The sequence below is a fragment of the Aspergillus brunneoviolaceus genome, assembly GCF_003184695.1.
Source record: "Aspergillus brunneoviolaceus CBS 621.78 unplaced genomic scaffold BO95scaffold_35, whole genome shotgun sequence".
NCBI lineage: Eukaryota > Fungi > Ascomycota > Eurotiomycetes > Eurotiales > Aspergillaceae > Aspergillus > Aspergillus brunneoviolaceus.
Window position 1 is genome coordinate 236,436 of NW_020290765.1, and position 15,885 is coordinate 252,320.

The 15,885-nt window shown below is 51.4% G+C and overlaps 5 protein-coding genes across 5 annotated transcripts; 2 read left to right on the top strand and 3 right to left on the bottom strand.

Annotated features, from left to right (window-relative positions):
- Positions 1-331: 331 nt before the first annotated feature.
- On the bottom strand, positions 332-5,106 carry BO95DRAFT_453330 (C6 transcription factor; the record flags this gene model as incomplete). The annotated part of the gene is made up of 9 exons (XM_025588203.1): positions 332-779; positions 861-1,255; positions 2,259-2,498; positions 2,555-3,265; positions 3,316-4,092; positions 4,149-4,180; positions 4,235-4,457; positions 4,511-4,925; positions 4,982-5,106. The coding sequence occupies 9 exons, from the start codon at positions 5,104-5,106 to the stop codon at positions 332-334; spliced, it is 3,366 nt and encodes a 1,121-aa protein (XP_025442108.1).
- Positions 5,107-6,660: 1,554 nt separating this feature from the next.
- BO95DRAFT_442987 (uncharacterized protein) lies at positions 6,661-8,684 on the bottom strand. The gene is made up of 2 exons (XM_025586568.1): positions 8,061-8,684; positions 6,661-7,986 (listed from the first exon to the last, which is right to left on the bottom strand). The coding sequence occupies exons 1-2, from the start codon at positions 8,367-8,369 to the stop codon at positions 6,742-6,744; spliced, it is 1,554 nt and encodes a 517-aa protein (XP_025442109.1). The 5' UTR covers positions 8,370-8,684; the 3' UTR covers positions 6,661-6,741.
- A 1,115-nt stretch (positions 8,685-9,799) lies between these two features.
- Positions 9,800-10,425, bottom strand: BO95DRAFT_453332 (DNA-directed RNA polymerase II subunit RPB7; the record flags this gene model as incomplete). Its single annotated transcript, XM_025588204.1, has 3 exons — positions 9,800-9,973; positions 10,038-10,118; positions 10,177-10,425. 3 exons carry the CDS (start codon positions 10,423-10,425, stop codon positions 9,800-9,802), a joined length of 504 nt encoding a protein of 167 aa, XP_025442110.1.
- Positions 10,426-11,240: 815 nt separating this feature from the next.
- On the top strand, positions 11,241-12,374 carry BO95DRAFT_442990 (2-hydroxy-palmitic acid dioxygenase MPO1). The gene is made up of 4 exons (XM_025586569.1): positions 11,241-11,269; positions 11,342-11,365; positions 11,427-11,486; positions 11,548-12,374. Exons 3-4 carry the CDS (start codon positions 11,445-11,447, stop codon positions 11,998-12,000), a joined length of 495 nt encoding a protein of 164 aa, XP_025442111.1. The 5' UTR covers positions 11,241-11,269; positions 11,342-11,365; positions 11,427-11,444; the 3' UTR covers positions 12,001-12,374.
- A 954-nt stretch (positions 12,375-13,328) lies between these two features.
- On the top strand, positions 13,329-15,466 carry BO95DRAFT_453334 (F1F0 ATP synthase subunit alpha; the record flags this gene model as incomplete). Its single annotated transcript, XM_025588205.1, has 5 exons — positions 13,329-13,400; positions 13,579-13,748; positions 13,909-13,965; positions 14,025-14,145; positions 14,213-15,466. 5 exons carry the CDS (start codon positions 13,329-13,331, stop codon positions 15,464-15,466), a joined length of 1,674 nt encoding a protein of 557 aa, XP_025442112.1.
- Between the last annotated feature and the right edge of the window lie 419 nt (positions 15,467-15,885).

The following is a 15,885-nucleotide window of genomic DNA, read 5'->3' on the forward strand; positions in this document are numbered from 1 at the left end:
AGTGTGGAGAGAGGAATAAGTGAGGAGACTCGCCCCGAAATGGCTCTCTAAGCACAGAGACGTGGGGTTCCGGCGCGGCTTCGCTGCCGACCGGCGGAAAGATACCGAGGCCCCCCGGAAGTCACGTGCGCCCTACTATCTATTTGGTTTCCTTTGGTTTCCATCTGTCTAAGCCTACGTGGTATGTACGGAGCAGGAAATGATGAATGGAATGGACTGTACGACATAATTCTGTAATATACATGAAAAGGATGAACTTGATATACACTCAAGACTATTACACCTCAATGTAGGCCAAGTGGAATTAGAATCTGGGACAACGACTCAACCCCTACTCCTGCTGCTCCGGCTGCTCCGGCTGCTCCTGCTGGCGGGAGTCAGGGTTGTTGATGCCCTTGTGCTTGGAGCTGTAGTCCAGGCGCAACTTCTTTCCATAGGGCATCTTCTGGCTGAGGGCCTCCATGGCATTGCGCGCACTCTCGAGGTCAACGAAGTCGGCGTGGGCGAAACCACGGGGCTGTCCGGTGCGGCGGTCAATCGCCACGCGCACATCGATGACGTTGACCACATCGCTGAATAGATCGTTGAGATCACGGTCGGTCATCTCGAAGGGCAGGTTGCCGATGTAGAGCGACTTCGAAGGGGGCGACACCCTGTGCTTCTTCATGCCGTTCTGCGCGAACATGACGCTGATACGACGTCCCTCGTAAACCTGCAGGTGCATCTCTTCGATGGCACGCTGAGCCGACTCGATCGAATCGAAATCCACATAACCGAATCTAAGTGACAGACAACCCCCAAAGTCAGAATTTGCACACGCGGCAATGTTTGGAATTCAGGACCGAAACTTGTGCGCTTACCCCTTGCTGATTCCCCGCTGGTCATGGATGAGGTGCACTCTCTGCACCTCTCCGAACTTCATGAAGAAACGTCTGAGATCGTCGCTTGTGACGTCGTAGAAAAGGTTTCCAACGAAAATGGTGGTCTTCGGCTCCGGCTCCTCCCTGGCGAAGTTTGATCTGAATCTGCGGGTCCCAGATTCGCCATTGCCAGAGTTATCCCGCTGGAAGGAACGTCGTCTCGGGGCTTCCGGGGCAAAAGGCTCATCGGCATGTTCAGAAAAATTCTCCTTCTGATCGGCGTACTGCGAAACAGCCTCGACGATGCTCTCGTTGCTGGTCTCGGGAGACTGCTCGTTGGTGCTGGGAGCTACGGGCTTGTTCTGAGCATCATCGCTGTTCCACCGGCTTTGAAGCTGAGACTGAACGGGTCTGCTGGCGAAAGCAAGGCGCAAAGGGCTGGACGCGTTGGAGCGCGGTACAGAGCGAATCGCGACTCTGCTAGGAGCAATCAACAGCCGAGAGGCTGCCTGACGGAAGCAATACCTGGATAAATCCAATACTGTTAGACAGATACTACCAATGGCGAAAGGCAGTGATAACCAGACTCACATTTTTGTGTTTGAAAAACGATTAAATTTTAGAGGAAAGGATGGAAAAGGATGAGGTTTTCTCAACTCAAAGAATTTGTGGCAAGGCGATGCTTCGGGGAATTCACCAACGAAAACTTCCCTTATCAGCTAGTCACGTGATTTTATATCAGCACACCATGCCTAATGTGTAATCGATCATTGGAGTTTGGGAAATTGCTGCGCCGGAATGCATATTGCCCGTGACTCAAGTATCTCCTGAAATGCATGCTACATAATCCAATAACTATAATGAAGGAAATAGCCAGACTAGACCTGAACATAGTCGGAGGAAAGACCTCTACGTTCTGTGGTTGTCTCTGTTTTCGCGACTTCAATGGAGTACGGTACGCTAAAATCTGCAGACGAGCATGAACTACCAACAACAATAAGAGACTCCAATATAGAGTGTAGATGACTAGTATTTGCATGACCTATCGTGACGTGTCTTTGCGTAATATACATCCAATCCTCAATCGAATATCCACGCTGATTCGAGCGTAGAACACGAATATGATTATAGCTGTGGAAACCAACTAGAAAGAGCCCAGCCCAGCCTTGAATCCAACCGCGTCCTATTCGCCATCCTGTGAAGCTAAAGATTAGTCCTGCAGAGCTTTATAGCACGACACAAATACAATCCATATAAAATGAAATCCAGATTCCCGACCAACTTTTGATTCATTAAATGTACTCAGACCCTGGAAAGGCAGACACGAAAGAACTTGAACAACATCGTTGCTTAGGTTCCCGGACCGCTACTTGGGTTGTTGAGAGAGGATGGATTGACAGGATAGCCTGCCGTCGACATGGAAACATTGCTGCCCTCGTAGCTGTTAGCATCAGGGGAGAATATGTTCGGGCCACGAGGCATAGAACGCATGCGGTCAGGACCGCTGTTTTGGGTGGCTGGCAATTGTGCTGAAGACAGAGGACTTTGACCCGGTTGTTGCTGTTGCATGTCTCCCGATGGCCACCATTGTGAAGGTATATCCATTGCTGAACTCTGAATATAGGTATCCCAAGCGTCCTATGATTGTGATCAGCCATGAAATCTTTTTTCAGGGGATTGAAGGGTTAGCCTACCCAGTCCAGGTTCAACTGCATGTCGGGCACCTGCCCAAACATCGCGCTGAACGGTGAAGGTGCCCCCGGAATCTCTGCCGCGTTTGCAAAGCCACCTTGCATGGGCATTTGCGTGTCTGCCATCTTGTATGCAGGGTCGTTGAGCGTCGATTGGCTCGAAACCATGGGACTCATTCCACTGCTCAGGAGCCCCAATGTCATTGCGGCGCTTTGTTTCTCATCCTGTGGCTCAAAGGCTGGTGCAGACGCGGTATTACTTTCTGAAAATCCCAAATTCAGCTTGGCAAGCATTACTCCCAGAGCTCCGGCAGCTTTCCATGCATCGATAGTCTCATCACGAAGCTCGTCCCAGATCTCTCGGGTTCGTTGGAGCGCAGCCACCATCTCATCCCGACGTTCCTTAGTCCAGGAGTAAGGATCACTAGAGGTTCGACCCGATGCCTGGAGTTGCTGTCCATGATAAAGATCAAGGCAAAGAATGGTTGCAGCAAGCAAATAGTCGGAAGATCCAAGTGAGGTTAGCTTGTTGTATCTGCTGCGTAGACGACCTGTGGGCCGAGTCTCGTCATGAAGCATGGACTGAAATCGCAACAGCTCCATTGCAGAGTCCAGGCAGGTCCGTCTCGAGTAACTAAATCGAGGGTTCTCACGTGCTCGTACAAGGTATTGTCGATGAAGCACGCATTGTGCTTTGTGATACACGCTCGCAACCTAGAGATGGTCAACACTGCATAGAACATCTCAACAAGGACAGAACTTACCGCAAATCGTGACATGATCAAGTTTGGAGAGTCCAATGGGCAATCTTCAATAGGACGCACGAGTAGGTGCTCCGGGATCAGATCACGAGCTTGACGAAGCTCCGCATCAAGCTCCATCACCTTGTCATAAGACGTTGCAGTCTGACAACGTGAAGTATGCTCGCTGACATGGCCGAAAGTGTACGTCAACCGCGCTTTAGCAATCAAGAACGATATCGGCGTCGGTTCATTTGCTGGACGGGAAGGCGGAAGCTCTTGACAATTCTCATCAAAGTCATCATCATACAGATTTCGAGGGAGCTCAGTATCACTGTCAGTGGAACGGATCATGCTGGGCAACCCCACTTGAGAGGAGAACAATAGGTCCGCCTGCCGCACGAAGGTCCACACGCGACGCCGTATTTCTCCTTGAAACGGTGTAATGTTTGGGAACATCTTGGAGTCACGATGGTAGCCCATCCTCATAGCCAAGCGCGCGATCACTCCCACGAGAACCCACACCGACACATCTGCTTCCCTGGTTTGACAGAAGTCACCATGAAGGTGAAAGATCAAACTCTCAATGACGTACGGATATGGTTTGGTATAGTCGGCCAGCGTAAGACACTGGGCTACGAGGTTTCTGAAAGTTCCAGCCATGTCCAGGGACTTGCCCCGAAATTCCGGGGGTTCGTCTCCATTGCGATGGTACGAGAGCATGGCTAGTCGCATCATGGCAAACAGCATGCCAATCCATATCGTGCAAGTCTGGGAAGGATCTTCCCAATGTTTGTTGTACTGGCTGGGATTAGCGATACGGTAATCATGTAGGGTGATGGACAGATGAGTCTTACCTGTGTCTGAAAAGTGGGCCCATGAAGAATGTCTACTTCGGAGTGAGTACTGACATAAGGTATATGCAAAAAGCCGTCTGACTTACGTGTTGATGGGTCATAGCAGCTGAAATAGCGCGCGATCAGCATATCGGTCGTATATTTAGACGGGAAAGAAGACATAATTTCCGCCCGAGTCGCGGGTTTCATTGCCCCAAAGAGTAGAGCGGAACCTTGGACGTCAGTCGGGAGTTGGGTTGTCTTCAGCTTCTCCGTCTGCTCCTCGTATTGCTTCTTGTGAGTGGAGAAATAATTTCGCACTTCCGCAATCTGAAGCAGGCGTTAATCGCTGGCGATAGCTCTGGTGCGCGCAGGCAACTTACATCGCTGAGGACCGATGCCCAATGTACCTCACTGATATAATAGGACTTGTTGTTGTCAAACTTCATGATTCCAAACGACTTGGTGACCTGCTCGGTATCACTGTCCTCAGGGCCGCCAGGTGTTTCATCTTCCACATCTATATCGACCGTGTTCGGTACAGACCCCGTGCTGCTGCTATTGCCGGAAATCGCAGCCATGGCCGCTGCGGGGCCTGCAGACTGGGAACCATTAGTCATGAGCGATAGGACGAGGCTCTCAAGTCGATCGATCCTATTCTGCATATCATCTGGAGAGCTCGCAGCTGACGGCTGCGACACATTCTTTTTTCGCACATTTGCTTGGGCGTATGAGCACGAAGTCGCATCACCACGCTTGATGCAGTTTTCGCAGGGATGGGCACGGTTGCATTTCAGCCTGATGACTCCACTGTTAGCACAAATGGAAAGGTGGCCAGCGAGGCAAGTGCTTACTTTCGATGCCGACATGGCGCACATGAGAGGGGAACTCGATTTCTCTTTCTGATGACTCTGAATTGTCCTTCAGGTGAGAATGCGCCAGCGCTCGACGAGGTTGTGGATGGGGGTGTCGGAGACATATTGAGCTATATTATAACAATCACCTGAGAAACAGTGCTTGCGAGAGTAGCCCGGACGAAAAATGCGGGGGGAGAAAGAATGGCCTGCCCAGAGACGACTATTGAACGTGCTGAGTATCGCGTAGGATTTCGGCGCCAATATGTCTAAAGGGATCTGGTCCGGACGCTGTAGAGGTTGGAAGTCTGTCCGGTCGACGGCGCAAGTTGTCAATGAATGTAATGGACAATATGACAAGACTCAAGTAATCGGCGCGCAGCCCTCTGAAAGTCTGCGAGCGTTACCAGAATCCGCCCTGTTTATCAAGAGCCCTTATTGCACAACAATACTCGATCCCAGTGGTTTGACCGCGATCGTTGCGCTGAACGCGATTGAGCAGGCTTATGGTACGATCGAGGGGCGCGCGGCGATGGGCGACCGAAGAACACCGCTGTCCGTCGGGGTTGAACAGATTTGGAAGACACGGGCTGGTGTTGACTCGACCTCGAAAACAGCGGCACAAAGAATCGCGTTGCACACGGATCGAAACGAAAAGAAAAGAAAGTGCCGAACAACAAGACGAGGAGGCAGAGAAGAGATCCAATGAGGGGCACGATCGGCGAACTGCCTTTGCGGGTCGAACTTGGGAGAATGAAAGGCAAACAGCCGGTCAAGCCGGGCTTATCGAGTTTAAGATTATATCAGTGATAGACAGAAGAGAGAAGAGGCAAGCCCAGGTTGGTCGATACCTGAAGAGGCACGTAGTTGGAGTTAGTAGAATTGAAGTGAAGAAACGCCTTTGCGAAATAAAGGGTAGTTACGGAGTGGTAAGAGTAGGATAGGTAAGATAGGTAGGATAGGTTATTATCTCCGTTATCACCTCGAAGGCGGTCAGTATGTAGGCACACACACAGCTGACGTAAAGACAGTGACTGAGTCAATCACACGCAAGTGAAGTGACGGATGACAAACTTCAAAGTATACGTAGATGGCATCTGATAATCGGGCAGGTTGCAGCTTGGCTGGCAGAGAAGACAAGACCGAAAGGCAAAGTGGAAATGCGGTGCGGTTCGTTAGTTACTGCGTAGTGAGAGGGGACAATAAGTTAACTTACTCAGAACTAGACCATGCAACCGCCCGTCTCACCCCCGACAGGTCACTAAACGTGGTTGGCGCGCCGGCCATGCTTACTACTGCATGGGTTGAGTCCGTTGACTCACTCGCTCGGACTCCAAAACCAATAGATAAGCAATGACATGGATTGAGGACAGGCAGCTAAGGTATAGTAACTTGGAATGGTCTTGCACACATGTTTTCTCTACTATACATTGATTGTATTTGCATTCTGCCTCACAACGAATCAGGATAGTAGTTGACCCCATATCAAAATGCAGGGAAACGCTGTCACAAATACTAGACAAAGATTCGGCATGCAAAGATACATTGCTTGCAAAAATAAGAGTTCCTCCTATCGATAGCTACGGACTCTCGGTTCTTTTCTGCTTCCGTATGTGGATGTTGGCCCCTGGTTTACTCCGGATTCGCTTGGCTTACTCTCAAGGTATACTCAAGACTTGGCGAAAGGTCTTGTTCTGGAATTTGTATATGCATGGACTGAGCAATGAAGCACCGCGCAACGCAGCTAAGCGATGCAGCGATCAATTTTCAGCACCGAAGTTCCAACTCCGCTGGTTGTGGTTTCTTACGCTCTGCCGCTGAGGGGGCGCCATCTTCGTGGGTTCAGGTGACTGGTCATAGGTATCCCAGGATGGCTCTAGCGCCTTAACGGCCTTTTGACGGTCTCCGGGAATAGGCTTTCTGTTTTCCGCGTTGCGCTTGCTATCGCGAGGCGACTCGTCGGCCATATCCCAGTGGGTCTCGAGCTCCTTCTTACGGTTGGCGCCATTGTTGTTGACTCTGGAGAGGGGCGCGTTTGCGTTCTGGGAGAATTCATCGTCTTCCTTGTTGTCGAAAAGGTGGTTCTTGTAAAGGCCCAAACCTTTGTTCTGGAATGAACTGATAATGCGGCCGCCTGGTCTCTCTTCGGGAGTCTCGGTCACCGAAAAATGAGTTTCAGCATCAGGACGGGGGTGCTGCGCCCGTGATCGAACTGGGACGGATGTAGGTTCCTGCTCATCATCGCCCCAACCAAAGTGGCAGATTTCCTCTCCTCGAAGTTGACGCTTGGGCTTTTCGGGGGTCACAAAGTCTTCAAAGTCCCAGTGAGGGGCCTGACGAGACACAGGGCGCCCAGGCTTCTCATGGACCTCCCGAGTGCTGTTATCCCCGCCAAGCTCAAAGTGATCGTAACGTTTGGGGTGAGCCTTGTACGCAATCTGCTGGAGTCCTTCTTTGGTGGCGGCCTCATCATGATCGAAGATGCGCGAGGGTTGCAAGTTCTTGGTACCGGCCTTAGGGGGAATTCGCTTTCTGGATGGCGACGCGTCGGGAGTATCGTTGTCGAAGTCACCTTCGGTACTGAGGAAGAGCTCGCCGTAGTCACGCGCTGGAGGCTGGGCAGACGCAGGAGCACGCGGGGCACGCACAGGTTCTCCTCGGTCCTTGCTGTCCTTGCCTGGCGAGAGAAGTTCAAATAGGGAGTCAGCGGCATGAGGGTCCTTGATGTACTTTTTCCCTGGAGAGGCGATCTGGCGCTCCGGAACACGCGCTTTCTCCTCCGTGGAAGCAGGTGGGGCAGGCGCAGAAGCTGACCCCGGTCCGTGATCGCTGGGAATCGATGAGATGGCAGATTTGAGAAGGCGAAACTGGTCTTTGGCATCACGAATGGGCCAACCGCGAGCACGCGAACCGATCACTTCGACTTGTTTCAGTAACGAAGCTTGGTCCCAGTAGATGCGGACATTCTGGATCTGCTGCTGAGCATTGAAGCGAACAATGTGAACCTAGATTCATTCAAGTATCTGTTTAGTTTGGCACGGTCGTATGGATAGTGTACGGGTATTGGGCGCATATTTACCGTCGGAAAGGTAGCGACATGATCGGCCAGGAAATTGTCGTCAAGCTGAGGAAGGTACGCCCCGCCGCCAGACACAAATTCCAGAGTAGTTTCAATATCCAAGCAGAGAGAGTTGGTGCTTTCGAAGGCGTCCAGAATAGTCTCCGACTTGGTCTTAACGATGCGCTGCTGTTTGCTGAAATGGCTGACAATCGCAGCGTCACCGTCTACCTTAGTAGTGGTCGTGATGTAAACGAGGGACGCATCGGTAGCCAACGGAGCCGACTTGGGGTTGGTCAGGAACCGGCTGTACACATCTTTCAAAGACATGATTTCTGCGACTGGGTTGGTTGAGTTTCAGAAACGAATGTAAAGGGATGCGGGGAAGATTCGGGACGGAGAGGACAGAACACAGCCGGATGCTGTTGGCGGAGGGAAAGTATGAGTAGAAAACAGCAAGATGTGGGGGTTAAACAGAGGTCAAGAGTGAGAAACTGGAGTAGCGAGAGAGAAGGAGAGAGTCGGTGTCTGAGATGTGAAAGAGAGTAGCGTAGTAGTCTCTGTGTATGTACAGTACCTGGTTAGTAGTGCTGAGGGACCCCCAAAAGAGAAGAGGGACAACAGCGCAGGCAGTGTGTAATGGAAGTCGTCAAGTCAGTGTAGGACGGGGAGGTGCAGCCGATTACTAGGTAGTCCCAGTCCACTCCGCCCTGATTCACATGCGTAATTTGGGCCCATGCTCTGAGGGCTTCGGTTAGAATACCTTCCTCCATGTTTACATGTTTAAGGCAGTGAATGCTGTCAAAACACATTTATCTCCATCCAATCCCAATAACTACCTACATAGAGTACGGATCAGTGCTCCCTAAGAACACTGTCAACCTTCTGGTCTATCGAGAAATCCCCATAACATCAGCAGGATTCAATACTCCCATTTCCTGCCACGGACGGACTGGGGAAATTGCCTGCGCACGGCTCCGATGATGGAGACTGGGACACACCAGCGTTTCACATTCCGTTTCTCCGGCAACTGGTGATGCATTCGATCACTCCCCCACAAGCACAAGCAGCTGCATGATTAACACGCTGAGTGCAATGCGGGCATCTTCTCTCGTTTAGTTCTAGTAGTCCTAGGTGTAGTACAGTGCTTATACACTGCATACTGGGTGCCTACACCTGAACTAAGAAGTAGATCCACGACACAAACAGTTATTTCTGATCTATTTAATTCTATCCAAGTTACCCCTACCATATTTGATTTTGACTGTACAAAAACAACGCTTTTTCTTTATAAAAAATTACGTAGCCGATCACGGCTCCGAGCCAGCCACCATCCGTTCTCGTCGTTCTTGTTTTGTCTTGTGTTGCCTTGCCATACACACAATAGCCATGTGCGAGACCGATGCTCCTGCGACGAGGCAGCCCTGTCCGCCTGCGCGGGCTTCTTTGCCAGGATAAGCAAGATACCATCCCCCCAAATGATATCCCGCTTGGAGAGACTGTTCGATGCGTTTCTGTAAGGCCTCAGCAAGCGCTCCGTCCGGACATCAAGTTGAGTCGATGATGCTACGGTGGTCTCTATATAGCGATGCGAGTGGTGGTACAACAGGCTAAAGAGTTCAGACTTCCTTCGCAGCGGCTTCAATATCCTCGGATAGAAGAGAAAGGAAGAGGAGATTCTCATCCCAAGCAAACTACAAGGGTCTGGTGGAAAGTAATGCGCATCAGTAGACCGTTCATCCGTAGTGATAGGCCATAACTCACCCCAAGAAATCCTCTTTGATTGTACCAATGGCATTAATTGCCGCAACGTCCGGCTTCACACCCAGGATCTTGAGCCGCAGGCTCGTTCCCTTCTCGATCACCTGGTCTGCATGATCCGTATACTGGGGCGGTACCGTGTTGGGTTCCCATTTGATGTCAGAGGGAATGTTCTTTTCATCAGTCCGTTAGCGTTCAAGTTCAGACCACCCTCCGCACGCTTAATGTTCGGTATACCTTTCGCGCAATGAACACAGACAACGGCCCCGCCAGAGTGAAGATCCCAGTAGGTTTGACAGAGGTTACAATCGCATCAACCTGCAATTTCCACGGTCAGCGTTGAGGTTAGCCGTGCGGGCGACTCTTCGCAACGTACAGTCTCGCCTCGGAACGGTTTCCAGATGATCGCACGGTATTTGATCGTGTACTCCGCTTGTCCGCTGCCGGGCAGCACACGTCCTTCGCCGATATCTACCATGTCCATGACGCAGATCACAAAGTGATCGCCCGTACACCGACCTTCCTCTTCCTCGTTTAACCGGGTGATGAGATATTCCCGCATGTTGGGTCCGAAGAAGGACGGATGCAAGGTAATAACCTTGACTTCTTCCTTGAGGAAGAACATGATGTCTGATCTTCCTTTTGCTTTCCAAGATTGCACGCGCGATGATCGGAGGTCGAAGATGCGGTTGACACGAAGAATGGTACCCAGTAGCGTTGGTTATCAATGTCTAGGTCCGAGCGAACGAAAGCGCTTTAGTCGCTTTAATGGTTTGAGTGAGACGGAGTCAATATGCAGGAATCGTGTAGCGATTGTGATCGTGGTGCTAAATGCGCAAAGAGCAATGGCAATTGAAGCACAAGGATTAGTATCAACAACTCGTAGCGCGCGTAAAATTTGGTAGAAGACGTGTTAAACAAAGAACAATGCAGAGGTGGAGTTGAACAAAAAAGTGACCCCAGTCTGAAAGAGAACTGAAGGCAGCCCACGGAACTTCAAGAGCGACCAGGTGATTTGACTCCGCTGTCAATCGAGCGACAATCACCGTGTCTGATCCGCGGGAGCTCGCCCGAGTCACATGACGAGGGCGGAGGGTAACGTGAGTTACCGTACACATACACATCATGACGCCCAGGGTGCTGGATTGGTGGGTAATCTGCTTCCTCGTGAGAGAATTTCAGTACCTCGGAGGTACAATCATAAGACGAAGGGTGTAAGAATTCACAATATCCTCGGCCCTTGTTGAGTCTCTGTACAACGAATGACGTTTGCACAAGCAACGAACGGTTTGGCATAAAATGTCTTATCCTTCCACCTGATCAGGCAACACCTTGTAGTGGGGAGGAAAAGTAGTCTTCTCGGTCTGGATATCGGTCTTCTCCATCTCACTGCTCTTCGCCTTGCCCGACAAGACCCCTGCATCTTCAGTGTCACCATGGCTTTGAATCTTGAGAAGCAGCTACTCTTTGTGAGGCCCATTCTGCGGCACCCGCCGCCCCTCCGGTCAACAGACTCAGTCGCTAACTAACACATCTTCCAGTATGGCGCCTACCACAATAATCCCGTACGTGCAAAGCTCTTCTATATATCCTCGCAAGGCTCAGTTCCTGACTTTCTTCTTCCAGGTGAATGTTGCGATTCACATGACATGTGTGCCGATACTTCTCTTCACTGGCATTGCCCTGGTATGACACTCAACCCCGGACAACCCAGCAACAGACGCCCTGATACCGTGCTACTTACTAGGCATCTAACACACCAACCCTCATCCCCACGCCTGAGGCTTTGCAGGTTGAGAACCTGCCTCTCAACCTTGGGACGATCGCTGCTATAGTATACTCGACGTTTTACATCCTTTTGGAGCCCGTAGCAGGGGCCCTAGCGACGCCGCTCATCATCGGCAGTGCAGCCGGTGCGAATCACCTTCTCAGTACCTACGGCACGAGCGCCAACTACTGGTTTGGTGGCATTCACGTGGTTTCGTGGTTGGCGCAATTCGTCGGCCATGGTGCCTTCGAGAAACGGGCCCCTGCACTGCTGGATAATCTGGTGCAGGCTCTGCTGCTCGCTCCCCTTTTCATCTGGATGGAGATTCTGTTCTTCTTCGGGTATCGCCCCGAGCTGAAGAAGAGGTACCATGAGAGTGTGAACAAGGAGGTCGCGGCATTCAAGGCCCAGCAGAACAAGGCAAGCAATTGATCGGACCGCAAATCCAGTATGAGAGCCATAAGTGGTCCTTAGTCTTCGGTGGTAATCAAGGTTGTTTGGCTATTTTCAAAGCGACAATAGCGGTCTTTCCAATTTGGCAGCATGTCTACAAGGTGATGATGGAACGTCTGAGTGCAGTAAGCAGTGTTTTGAGAATGCATCGTGAAGTCCATGACAAAACTTTGTCTGATGGTTGGTACCATGAGTGAGTTGCAGATTCTCAAGTAAATAAAGCAAATGTTGTCTGAACTGGTAGGTTCAAGCTACTGTACTGGAGTAGGAATCTTAGACCTCAGGTTAAAGTGGAGCATGATGTAAGTTACTGAAATCGGAAAAGGATTGGAGGGGGTGACAGGGTTTGCTGCGGCAAGGTTCGGGTTGGCACCCAAGGGCCATTGAGCGACGCCAGTAACCTACTCCGTAGAGGTACTAAGAAAGGAACTGCAACCCATGAGAGAAGATAGATAGAGAAGAGACAATCTAGAATAGAAAGAGGCTGTGAAAGACGACGTCTCAACCGATTGACCGCCTGGAAGGGTTTTTCCGTTGTAGATGCATGGACAGCACAGTAACTAGTAGATGGAGATGGAGACGGGGAAAGAATTCCCACCGGAACAACCGGTCAAGCAAAAAGCAAGGCAATTTTTGGTTTGGTGGCACTGGCACTCTCACTGGCACTGGCTGGCACTGGCATTCGTGGGCAGCTACTAGACTAGCAGGGCCTCTGTGCTTGCTGCAGTGCGCGGGCTGCTGCGGGCGGTTGCTGCGACGAAAATGCAGATGAGTAAGCCAGCCAGCCAGCAGTATCCGCAGATCCGAGAGTGAGAGAAACTGAAATACAGTGGAAATGAAAATTGGGAACGGACAGGTGGCCCGGGAGAGCCTAGTAACCAAGCAACCAGCCACGGCGTGCTAGGTATGTTTCAACCCATTTTTTTTCTGAAGACCAAGGTATAGGGTTATCTTACGGGGACTAGAATCATTCAGAAGAATAGAGATGTAATGTAAAGGTAAAATCAGATAGACGATCGTTTTGTACAAATAGAAAAATAATAAATACATCACCCGGCGTTTTCGTTTTCTTGGGGACGGGTGGGTTGTCCCGTGAGCGCACTAGGGCGGCTTCGGAGGTTGGTGAGGCTCGGCAAACTAGGATTAGTGCCAGTTCTGAGAGAGAATCCCTCCCAACCCCGACGACAAAGCTCTCCTCTCCTCCATCCACAATCCTTTCTCCTCTTCTTCCTTTTCCCCCCCTCCCCCCCCAATTACATCTCTCCTTCAGAGAAACCACTCTCCCACACCTCTGAACCCTTTTCACAATGTTCAGGAACGCTTTGCGGCAGTCTAGCCGCACCGTTGCGGCTGCCTCTGCCACTGGCAGAATCGCTTCCGTGAGTCTCATCCCTGTCCCAAGTCGACATCGTCCATTCAATTCGACCTTCTACATCGGGGAAGTCATCTCAATGATACTTCCAATCGCCTCTCTACCCATCGCAATGCATGCTATCAGCTTTTGACGCGTTTTGACTGCGTGGTTGTGGTGTTGACAAATTTTGCCTACGTCTTCAGGTTCGCGCCGCTGTTCCCGGCCCCATCTCTGGTGCCTCCAAGCAGATCCGCTCCTATGCTGCTGAGGCCAAGGCCTCTCCCACTGAGGTCTCTTCCATCCTCGAGCAGAGAATCCGTGGTGTTCAGGAGGAGGCTGGTCTTGCCGAGACTGGACGTGTCCTTTCCGTCGGGTACGTGACGAAATCCTTCCGGTGAAAATTTTGGACGCGCCTTCAATATCATCGAATCCATCGAGAAACCATCGAGAAATTATCGAGAAACTATCCAAACTTCGGCCGTCAACATTTCTATCGGGGGAATCCTACCCAACTAACACGATTATGACAATAGTGACGGTATCGCTCGTGTCCATGGCATGACCAACGTCCAGGCTGAGGAGCTGGTCGAGTACGTGCACCCCCTTACTAATGAGAAAATTATATATCAGGTCACTAACAATTCCCCAGGTTCGCCTCCGGTGTTAAGGGTATGTGCATGAACCTCGAAGCCGGCCAGGTCGGTGTTGTGCTTTTCGGTTCCGACCGTCTCGTCAGGGAGGGTGAGACTGTCAAGCGTACCGGAGAGATTGTATGTTACCATTAGAACCCGATTTTCAAGCCATTTGACCCGGATTTATGCTAATACCTTCAACTAGGTTGATGTTCCCGTTGGTCCTGAGATGCTCGGCCGTGTCGTCGACGCTCTCGGTAACCCCATCGATGGCAAGGGTCCCATCAACACCAAGGCCAAGAGCCGTGCTCAGCTCAAGGCCCCTGGTATCTTGCCCCGTCACTCCGTCAACCAGCCCGTCCAGACTGGTCTTAAGTGTGTCGACTCCATGGTCCCCATCGGCCGTGGTCAGCGTGAGTTGATCATTGGTGACCGTCAGACCGGTAAGACCGCTGTCGCCCTCGACGCTATCCTCAACCAGAAGCGTTGGAACAACACCTCCAGCGACGAGAGCAAGAAGCTGTACTGTATCTACGTTGCCGTCGGTCAGAAGCGTTCCACCGTCGCTCAGCTCGTCAAGACCCTTGAGGAGAACGACTCCATGAAGTACTCCATCATCGTTGCTGCTACCGCCTCCGAGGCTGCTCCCCTGCAGTACCTTGCTCCCTTCACTGGTTGCGCCATGGGTGAGTGGTTCCGTGACAACGGCCGCCACGCCGTCATCATCTACGACGATCTCTCCAAGCAGGCCGTCGCCTACCGTCAGATGTCTCTTCTGCTCCGTCGTCCCCCTGGACGTGAGGCCTACCCCGGTGACGTTTTCTACCTCCACTCTCGTCTCCTCGAGCGTGCTGCCAAGATGAACGACAAGCACGGTGGTGGTTCCCTCACTGCCCTCCCCGTCATTGAGACCCAGGGTGGTGATGTGTCTGCCTACATCCCCACCAACGTCATTTCCATCACTGACGGCCAGATCTTCTTGGAGGCTGAGCTGTTCTACAAGGGTATCCGCCCTGCCATTAACGTCGGTCTGTCCGTCTCCCGTGTCGGTTCCGCTGCCCAGGTCAAGGCCATGAAGCAGGTCGCCGGTTCCCTGAAGCTGTTCTTGGCTCAGTACCGTGAGGTTGCTGCCTTCGCCCAGTTCGGTTCCGATCTCGATGCCTCCACCAAGCAGACCCTCAACCGTGGTGAGCGTCTCACCGAGCTTCTCAAGCAGAAGCAGTACTCTCCCATGTCCGTCCCCGACATGGTTCCCCTGATCTTCGCTGGTGTCAACGGTTACCTTGACTCCATCCCCGTCGCCAAGATCCTCACCTGGGAGTCCGACTTCCTTGCTCACCTCAAGAGCAACCACCCCGAGATCCAGGAGACCATTGAGAAGGAGGGCCAGGTCAGCAAGGACCTCGAGGCTCAGCTCAAGGAGGTCATTGTCAACTTCAACAAGTCCTTCAACGCATAGGTGAGCAAATGGCCTCTGGGTGATTAGTCCACCGTGTACTGTTTTTATCCTGACTCTATCTGTATAGACAAGATAGCTTGTACAATTTGAGACCATTGTTTTGTTTTGTTGTTAAAACCCGGAGCTTCGGATCGGTCGAACACGGCGCTGGATGTAACCGCATCTTTCCTGATGGTATACCCATCTGATATTCTGTAGCTATGACGCAAGGTAAAACGGTGGGACGAGGAAGGCAAAAAGATACGATTAATATCCTGTACGTTTAGATCTTTTCGCGCGACAAATGAAAGGGGTAGTGGGAACAGATTCAATGACTTTGGATCCGGAATGGTCCAGCTGGTCTTTGCCCATGATCCCGCCATTGTCTACATATATGCAGCCTGAATATGATTTCTTTTGTTCCTTTGACCGGCTTGCCA